Below are 10,863 nucleotides of genomic sequence, written 5' to 3' on the forward strand. Positions count from 1 at the left end.
GCTTGCAACGCGATTTGGCTGACACTTGCATCTGCGAGTTTGATTTACTAAGTATTTTATTTTATTTTATTTTATTTTATTTTATTTTATTTTATTTTATATTTATTACGCTCCACATGATCACTGGCAAATCAAAAGTACACAATAATAAATTAAAGTAATATATATACCATAGACTACACTAGGACAGAAAGGACCATACATATACCCAAAACATAGCCACAAACAAACGATAAAAATACCAAAAACAACAAAAGATAGCCTGTAAAGGAAATGGACAAACATGTACAAGCATCGCTACTATAGTGTCCAACCCATCATCAAAAATACACCAGTTCTAAAATAAATCATCAAAGTGAATGGTCAACAATGTATATTAATAACAAATTCATTGACATCAAACAATTTTGCCCCACCCCCACCCCCCACTAGCACTACATTTACAAGCAGAAGATTATGTTCAAAAGACAGTAGATTCAAAAAACTCACAAACTACTTGTAATTTTGTTTAATTTCAGGATCTATGACATCGAAGTCTGTATCCATATGCATGGCTTTCACTGAAGAATCGACTTAATTTTGCCGATCCAATATGGAGATGCTGGCCCTTGATTTGAAAAAAAGATCATCAGTTGGTTGGTCTGCCTGGCTGAATTACAGGGAGCTCAGGCTCAGTTAGTTTTGTTTACAAATACAAGCAAACAAGTAAACAAACAAACAAAATAAACCGACATATGACTGGATGAGTAGATATACACACACATTGGAAATAACCCAAAAGGGTTGAGACTGATCAACATCCAAAATCAATGCATACGTGCCTAGACTGTCGACAGTCGCTCGCGCCTTTTTTTTTCCTACGTTGTATCTTCAGGCCTCGATATCACTATATCAGTATGCGATTATAGTAGTGTTGCGCCGCCGCCGGATCGGATACAACGTAGGAAAAAAAAGGCACGAGCGACTGTCGACAGTCTATTGCATACGTCATCATACCCAAAAGCGAGTACATTTACTATTATAATTTTCATATCCTGAAAAAAAAATGCCATACTTGACTTCAGATCAGTTAAAAATCCACCTTGCTAGAACAAATCTGCTTAGAAAAATTGACAGCAAAATGAACAGAAAGACTGAAATCCCGACGATTTCTGAGTTGTATGAGTTGTTGCTATGCGGTATCCTGTTCTGTTTGCAATGATGTAAAAGACGCGGGCCGGCTAGATATTTGAATAGCAATTTAAATATTCATATAAGCGTCGCGAGTCACGCGGCTAACCCCGGGGCCGCGGGGTCATTCATCTGTCGAAACTTCTCCCGGCTCGTTCCAGACATTAGTAGCATATGTGTAACAGGACTTTCTTCTCGCCTGTTATTTACAAAACATGGTCATAATAATCCTCTAACTTTTTATACAATATCCATGGCAAATTGTGTGCCTAGATTGCGAAATAAACTTTAAATTCTCAACTGACAAGTGGACCTTTTTATAGTTGTCTCTTTGTCTGCATACGAGGCTGAGAATACTCAAAACACAGAAACCGGGACGCAGAACATCACACACAGATCGACGCGATGGGTGAATCTATCAGCTTCAAAACTAGATTATGGTAAGTAGTGGTTTGTAATTTTACAGGGGCTAATAACCTTTTACTTCCCGGGTTTTTTTTAGCGGGTAAACTGGATGTCATCAATAATGAAACGGTTACGGGGCCGCAGGGGTACAATACATCGAGTTCAACGGGGGGGGGGGGGGGGGGGGCACAGGCATTTGTTTCCCGAGTTATGTCTCAGAATACAATAAAATGTCGATAATATCGTTAATATTGACGTATTTAGCCAACTTTATTTGAAAGGGGTAAAATTACACTTGTTTCTGTGATCGCGCAGGTTCACTCACCGCGAAAGAAGACACGTGTCTGTCACCGGAAACAGGTCAATTGGACCCCTCGTCAATTGGACCCTAGTCAATTGGACCCCTAACCAAATGAACCCTCGCCGAGTGTAGGGACTATGCCTGAGGCAAGGAAATTTATCAATTGCAACTGGTGAATTTCATTGCTTCGTTGATAAAAGTTTGGTCTCATTTAATGCACACCGTGAATCTGTAGTTCGTTTAACCCACATGGATGCATGGTTCGCAAGACTCCAGCGCAAGACTGCTCCCATTCTACACTTTACTCGTGTTAATGTTACGGTGGATACCTTTCCCACACCCAAACTGCAAACAGACTACACTCGTATTTGTGCTATCTATTTCTTAATAATAACGTTTCTGGATTGTGTCGAATATCCCTGAACAACTTACATTGATTACGGCGAGGGTTCATTTGGTTAGGGGTCCAATTGACTAGGGTCCAATTGACGAGGGGTCCAATTGACTAGAAAGCTCTGTCACCGACTCACTGAGGATTTACAGAGGCATAATGCATTTTGCTAGTCACAATATTCTAGTCAAGAAATAGTAATTTGGCCTGAGGTTTGATTTTAGTCTGTAGAAAAACATTATTCAAGCCAGGTAAACACCTCTACCATTTCATCATAATAATTTTAAATATTTCTCCTTGCTTTTTAGGTTAATTAACAATTACCATGTTGTGACAGGTGTAAATACAACACTGAGTGAGATCATAAAGCATGTACAACAGGATAACGAAAACTCAAATGTCAAATGTGTTAGCAGAGGCAATCAGCTTGGAAGTCTCATACAAGATATATGGGGTGATACAATCAATATCAGGAGATGTCAAATTCCAGGCACAAACCAACGAACAACAAAATATACAAATCTCTGTAAAATTAACAAGGAAAGTCTGTCATCTCACACCCCTGTAATGTCATGGGATCAGCTTAAATTATATTGTCCACCTGGTTGGAATATCAGTTCCATATGTGATGACTGTTTAGCCTGGATTAGAATGTCAACCAATACAGACACTGTCAATGGATGTCGTATTCTCACAGAAGTCCAAATTAGTAGAGTTGCCGATAAATTATCGGTTTTCGTCAAATATGGATGTCATTCTGTAAATATTGAGAAAATTGGTTTTCAACCATCTGAATTTTTCTCAGCTGGAGGTGTAACTTGTCTTAAGATAAATGCATTATTGACAATGGTTACCAACACATCATTTTGTCCTGGTGTTGAATGGACAGGCTCTATAATGGCTAATAACAGCAAAAGGGAATTATGGAAAATATCTGAAACTGAAGTGATGAAACTACGGAATACAGACTGTGAACTCTTCTGTAAGTTCACAAGTTACTGTACAAAATGTCATTACCTGAAGAGGCAACTGCATGCAAAGCGTGCATTATATAGTAGTTGTGATAACAACAAAAGAAAAAAGTTGAAGTCAATGGACAGGGAAGAGTTGATAGAAACACTGCGGAAAGAACAGAGGCTGTGCAGAAATGCTGAAGCCAGTGAGAAATTGGATGATGATATGTTGGAATTTGATTCGAATGATCATGATGATTTCAAAGAAATGTTCAAATTAATTGATGAGAAAGAGCTGGGAGATGACATGAAGAATCTGTTGCAGCAACAGAAAAAATGTTTAAGTCAGGAAAGTGCTAATGCATATCGATGGCATCCACGGTGAGTTAGTTACATAATATGCAGTATGACAAAATAATCTGAACATTACATATACAATGCATATGTACAGAAATATTCAATTGACATTATAAACCATACAGGCCAAATAAGACTGATATATGAATTTCTCTTTAACCCACAGTATTATACGTTTATGTTTGAGCATTTATGCAAGAAGTCCCCATGTTTATGATGAACTTGCCAAAGTACTTATTTTACCAAGCAAGAGAACCCTCATCTACAAGAAAAATAAAAACCCACAAGAACCAGGTAAGATTATCATTTAGAAAGATTGTATTGCACCACGCTTTCATAAACAAGATAACATGTCTATACAAAAGAAGAGTACATATCACATTCTATTCCATTCAGAGAAATGAATAATCTACATTTAACTAAGTCAATGTGAACTCATAATATAGATTTGTCTGTGTCTAATTTCAAAACTGAATATTCCCTTTAATGTCACTCAATTATACCCGTGTTGTCATGTCATGATGTGTGACACTACTTTCCTATGTATTCTGCAGCCAGTTCAGAGCAGTTGACATTTAAAAAAACAGCACAAAAAAACATATCTAACAATATTTTCAAATCAAAGATGAGAAAGAAATATTGTTTTACCTGACTTTTGAATTTGTATAGATTACTACATAGTCATCAAATTTTCTTTCAGTAAAAAAATATGGCTTTCATCCAATAGTACACTTTATAACAACGTTAAATGTCCTTGTGCCTCTTGATTATTACAAAAAAATGTCAATCAAAATGTTGTTATGATTCTTAAAATAAAATATTACAAATGAATTTTGCAGGTTGGACTTACGAATCTATGAAAGACCTAAAACGTGCTGCAGATGAGAAAGGCTTGAAAGATGTTGACAGATGGGGAGGACTGTGTTTTGATGAAATGGCCATTCAGGTATATGTATACACACAACTCTGGCAGATTGTAAGGGACGATCACACATGTTGCACAAGGTCAATAAACGAACATGTTTTTTTTAAAAACGAAACCCCATTCCACCCGTAAATGAATTTTCACAAGTGTGACATCACGATATATAATGTAAACCATGATGAAAACTAACAGTCACCTCACTATGATGGATACAATGTAAAAACATTATGGTAACCATGAAGTTCCAACCTTATTAATCTGTTTACCGAGATGTAAACACACTACCACTGTAACCAGAGACTCAGTACTGTACCTCAATTATATGTTTTATCAACTTATCAACAACTCTCTGCAGTAAATACAGAAGTTTTCAAAATTTCGTTACTGAGAAGTGCAAAAATGGAGTTCTACAATCACATTGACAGCCGCTAGACCCCCCTCCCCTAATGTATTGAGCTTGTGTGACATCTGCAATTGTCCTTGAAATTGCAAATGTAATGGAAGTAGAACATATCACGGCATACTCCATAAATATACATTGAATAATCTTAGTAATAATTTTGTTTTAAATGTGAAATGAATTATTCATGTGCACTTTCATAATCATATACAATATTAGTTACATACCTCCCACTTACATCTATTATTTACAATTCAGCTTCTGTATGTTTAGAACAACTGGTTACAATGCATCGTATTTGAGGAGTACAGGTACACACAGTAGACACTACAGATTTGTATTCTAAATCATACATATTTGCTTTCAGGAGGACTTGCAGATCATAAAATGTCATGGAAAGTCAAAATTGGTTGGCATAGTGTCATTGGGACAAGATTCACAGGAAATGGAAATACTGCTGAAGGGTACTGATATATTGTTGTTAATAATCTAAATTCACATAGCTATGATTACATTTACACGTCTAGCTGTCTTTATTATTGCAACTAAATATGATGACTTCAATATTTGCTTACTATAATCAGCTCATACAATGGCTTAGTCTCTTTATTGACCTAATAGTATATGTTGCAATTCCCAGCACAAAAAAAAAATTTAAAAAAAATTAAAAAAATTAAATTAAATTAAAAAAAAATATATATATATATGCTGTATCATGGCAAATTATAGATAGATTTGTTTCTATATACATACATTGTACTTTCTAAACTAACAATTAGTCCACTATAAATATTTAGAAATACTTGGTTGTAATTACAGGTGAAATCAAACCACAAACAGCTACACATGTACTACAGTTTGTATTTGTTGGTGATGGAGGATTCAGATATCCTGTAAAATCAACAAAGGAATGTCCACCAGCAACACTGTACGGAGTCTTCTGGGAAGGTGTCCAAATGCTACTCAAAGCTGGTTTCCAGTAAGTATGAAATACCCATTTATAGACGAATTAATTTACAACTAAATTCTGAACTAATGCTTTCCCCCCCCCCCCCCAAAAAAAAAAAAATAAAAAAATTACCATGTAACAACTGTTGTCCAAGATCGTGTGTGAAAATGGTAATAATTCTGTGAAAATATCATAATAGCCCCGTCTACACGGCACTATAAATCCTACCTGAGGTAGGATTCATGATAGTTTGAAGCCCGTATAACACAAACACGTCCTGCACCTGTCCTGACTTAGGACACCTTTGAGAGGTTTCCTGAAACCATCCTGACTTCGTCCTATGTACTGTCAGGAAGGAAGGCGCGACATCTATGCTGTAACCTTCCTATGTGTAGACACAAATCTATCCTACCTCAGGTAGGACTTGGGACTGCCTCAGGTAGGACGCCCTACGTGTAGATGGGGCTATTGTCCACAAAATGAAAATTTACCATTCTACACCCATAATTGGATAATGCTCTTTCCATGATCCATCGAACATGTCATCAAACTGCAGCTTATCCTCACATAATTATTGCTTAAAATGCCTTATTCCTGAATTTTTAAAGAGGATTTCAAGTTTTAATATATTAAAGTATCTCATTCATATACACTTGTTTCTATTCAGTATATACTGGTCATGTTGTGATGGAGGTGAGAGAAACCGGGGTTTCATAAATCTCCACTTCAAAGACAAGACAGCTAGAGAAAGTGACTTTACAACAAGGAATCCACTAACTGGAGGCAAAATGATTTTCATAATGGATTCAAAGGTTGGAACTTTTAAAAAATATATTACATCATACTTTGTATCTGTCAATAGTTTGTGAATATTTGAGACACACTGTTGTATGCACAAATGTACATTATATTTTGAATTGAAGACAAACATTTTGCTTTGGATAGTCACCATGTACCAATATCATAAGATCATGGAAAACAACCTTCTAAAACGTATGGTGACAGGGCTTTCAGTGTGTATGCTCCTAAACTATGGAATAGTTTACCGCTTGAGCTTCGACTACTTGAGAAATTTGCTCCTTTCAAGAAGAGTATTAAAACATATATTTTCTGACAATGCTATTGCTGATGTTTTTAAATTAATTGCTAATTTTTAAATCCGATTTTGTTTTTAGAGACGCTTTTAAATTATTCATTGTGTTCTTATGCAAGATTTTTGTTGTTGTTGCTCTTTTGCTAGTCTTTCTCATTTTGTAATGTTCAGACCACTGAGACATGTTTGTGTGGTGGTCTTTAAACAATAAATTATTATTATTATTATTATTATTATTATTTACAAGCCATTTATTTCATGAAAAAGTATTCCTCCATGCAAGTAAACAGATACTGTCAGTTTACATTCATGTACAGAGTATAACTATGTCTTCTTTTTTATTACTTCAGCACAACATAAAGCAAATCCGCAACAACCTGCAAAAATCAAACAATAAAGGAAAAACAGAATTAAAACACAATGGAAATGAGATCTTATGGAAGTATTGGTTCAACGCTTATAATGCAGATCAAACTGAAAATACTATGGTTGTTCATGAGCGGTTAACAGAGGAACATTTCAAAATGACAGCGAAGTTGAAAATGAGGAATCATCTTGCAGAAGATGTGCTTGATAGAAAAATGTTGTTGGTTATGCAGGTAATATGTTCACAGGCTTCTCAACATTACACAACTGTAAGTCTGAGTTGGGTATAAGTAACACAATGCAATATAGAGTAATGACTTACAGTTTACATAGGTGACATGACAATTGACTTTATTATTATGAATGATATTGATAAGATGTATTGAGTGAGTAAATCCATAGTTTTCTTAAAAATAGAGGGAACAAATACAAAAAAAGTACATAATTAGTTTTTAGTTTATTTCTTAATCGGTGCTGGGCCTCAGCCCCTCACACAGAAAATTTACAAAGATATACGAAAGAAATGTGATGGAGATCCATGACTGTAAACAAAATATGTAAGTATATACATTGAAGGAATATCTTGTTATATCCACACAAAAATTATTAAATTTAATACATACAATTGTACGACGGGCAATTCAGGTAAACTTTCACGTCTCTTGAATGCATTAACTAAATACAGAGACAGTTGTGAAATAATACATTTGTTCTGTGAAGACAAAAGTTCAACTAACTTATTTGTATGTACATTTGTTCTCCATGACATTGGTGACATTTGTGTCCGCATCAAATTCAAATCTAACTATATAGAGTAATTACAATTGTATCAAACAGCAGTATCCTACGTGGTATACATACATCATACATGTAGTGACGTGGGTTTTTTTGATTACAATGAAACTTTCTTTTTTTAATTTTTTTTTTTTTTTATAAAATTTTTTGCGCTGGGAATTCCTCCCAGTGATTTTCTGTTATGCTGACAAATCCACCCAAACAAACAAACACAAATGTTACAGAGAACCATTCGGGTTTGGGACTATGTGACAGGGCTATATTGCACGCTCTATATATCACGTTGCTGTGGAACTGTCAAGGCTTTCCCAGTCAGTCCACAGGCTATCCCAGAGTCACCCAGGCCCGGCAAACATAGCACCTACAGGCTCCGTGTGAGTAATCGTCCCCGACTTTTCGAGTCATTACTCCAGGAGTCCCCCCAAATGAAACTTACTCTAGAGCAGGTACTCTGTTTACTGTAAATGTCTTCTACCATACATACAGGCATACAAGAGAAACCTAAGTGAAAGAACAAGACAGAGTGTAACTTATCTAGACAGTGCTATAGAACTACTATCGCACACCAGCAACTTGGTATCCTTTGTCAACGATGTTGAAAATCCAGTGAGAGACATAGCAGACACCAGGCTCCAAGACTCTAAGAAATTTTTGACTTACTTGGACACATGGAATAGAGAACAGCCTCAACACTTCATTTCTAAGAATTTGTATTTTGACATGCAGTCTCAACTTATTGGCTTTGAACAACTGTGTCGGTACAAACTTAGTATCTTCCCAAGCTCATCCATAATGCCTGGTATTGTCAACCAGGATGTATGTTGTGGAAAACATTTTCTGCCAAGCTAGATCACATAATGGCCAAAACAATAACCGAACCTATGATAAATATTGTAAATCACAGAACACTATTATCCTTGGACAAAAATCAATTAGCAGATAGGGTAATGTCAGCTTGACCTTTTCACACTAACTGTATATGTTTTCAGTAACAGTACATATGGTACATATTCCAATGAAAATTTCTGTCAGTAAAACAACATTTTTCATGGTAGAAAATTTACACCTGTAATCTTGAATTGCACGTGGTGACTTAAGCCACTGACTTAAGAATACAGTATAAAAATTTCCAAGTGTTTTTCTCTTTGTGTTTGGACCTATAGCTTACTTATACAACATCGATTGTTAAATGTTTCAGTACATATTTTCAACATACAATAAAAAATGTACAGTCAATATAATATACAATGTCTATGACTATTGGTTGTGTGTGAGAGAGAGAGAGAGAGATGGAGGGGGGAGACAGAGAGAGTGTGCGTGTGTGTGTGTGTCATGGCTAAACTCACTCCAATATTCAACTTTGCTACATGTAATTTTTTTCTAAGGGGGGGGGGGGGGGGTGTTGTCTTGATATCAACACCTGCAATGATGCAAATTTCCATCAGAGTCACACAATTAACACATGGTATTTCATTTTGATGCTTCAATAAAATACTGATTTATTAAACAATAAAAGTAGATATAAACATTTACATACTTCACAGCTACCCTGTACATGATAAGCATTAATGTAATAATATACATATAAACAAATACACACACATTTATATTTTCTGAATATGAAATCTATATCTAATGTTGTATATAAGATGCAATAATACAGATCTTTGTGTAAATGTAAGAAAAGTTATTTTCTTAAACCAATATGTACATAATTATACACTGTCTCTTGTATATACTTATACATTCAATATAAAGTGATGTTCTTCTACTGTCCGTTGGCACACTTGCATGATTGTGACATCATTATCTGGGGTTGTAAATATTTGTGTACAATTCATTATCTGCTGTTCTCAATGTAAAGTACATACATACATACATACATACATACATACATACATACCGGTACATACATACATACATACATACATACATACATGCACGCATGCACACACATACATACATACATACATACATACATACATACATACATACATACATACATACATACATACAGACATGCATGCATGCATGCATACATACATACATGCACGCATGCACACACATACATACATACATACATACATACATACATACATACATACATACATACAGACATGCATGCATACATACATACATACATATAGATACACACATACATACATACATACATACATACATAGATACACACACATATACATACATACATACATAGATACACATATATACATACATACATACATAGATACACATATATACACACATACATACACACATACATACATACATAGATACACATACACACACACACACACACAAATATATATATTCTGAAATGTCCTCAATATATAGAAAAGTAAATGAAAATATGTGATATTTCATTCTTACTTTTTTCTTACAAATTGAAATAATATTGTTTTTACAGCAGGCAAACTCTAGTTGAGTTACCTCATTATTTTGTCAGTATTCCCATTGAAATGATGCTACTAGTACTAGGTACGTAGATCTATGCAAATTAGCTGTTTTCTCCTCCATACTACAGGTTTTACCTAACCTTAGCAAAATTACTATAGTTACTCTATTAAAGTGAGTTTCCTTATCCTTATGACATTTTACAATGCCCTTGTCATTTACTCAAAAATCATACAATAGGGAACTTGCAAACCCGCCATGTTGAATGTTGCATTATGGGAAATATGACAATAAATACTAATCAATTAGTATTGTAAACAATTTTGAGACATTATTTGTATCCACG

At 35.0% G+C, this 10,863-nt stretch overlaps 2 protein-coding genes across 2 annotated transcripts; both read left to right on the forward strand.

The window, feature by feature from the left end:
* Positions 1-1,527: 1,527 nt before the first annotated feature.
* Positions 1,528-3,888, forward strand: LOC144440027 (uncharacterized). Its single transcript, XM_078129256.1, has 3 exons — positions 1,528-1,610; positions 2,576-3,601; positions 3,744-3,888. Exons 1-3 carry the CDS (start codon positions 1,576-1,578, stop codon positions 3,886-3,888), a joined length of 1,206 nt encoding a protein of 401 aa, XP_077985382.1. The 5' UTR covers positions 1,528-1,575.
* A 591-nt stretch (positions 3,889-4,479) lies between these two features.
* LOC144440385 (uncharacterized) lies at positions 4,480-9,315 on the forward strand. Its single transcript, XM_078129755.1, has 6 exons — positions 4,480-4,523; positions 5,270-5,366; positions 5,722-5,881; positions 6,519-6,663; positions 7,295-7,543; positions 8,592-9,315. The coding sequence occupies exons 1-6, from the start codon at positions 4,512-4,514 to the stop codon at positions 8,952-8,954; spliced, it is 1,026 nt and encodes a 341-aa protein (XP_077985881.1). The 5' UTR covers positions 4,480-4,511; the 3' UTR covers positions 8,955-9,315.
* Positions 9,316-10,863: the final 1,548 nt, after the last annotated feature.

The sequence above is a fragment of the Glandiceps talaboti genome, chromosome 9 (genome assembly GCF_964340395.1).
Source record: "Glandiceps talaboti chromosome 9, keGlaTala1.1, whole genome shotgun sequence".
NCBI classification, from domain to species: domain Eukaryota; kingdom Metazoa; phylum Hemichordata; class Enteropneusta; family Spengelidae; genus Glandiceps; species Glandiceps talaboti.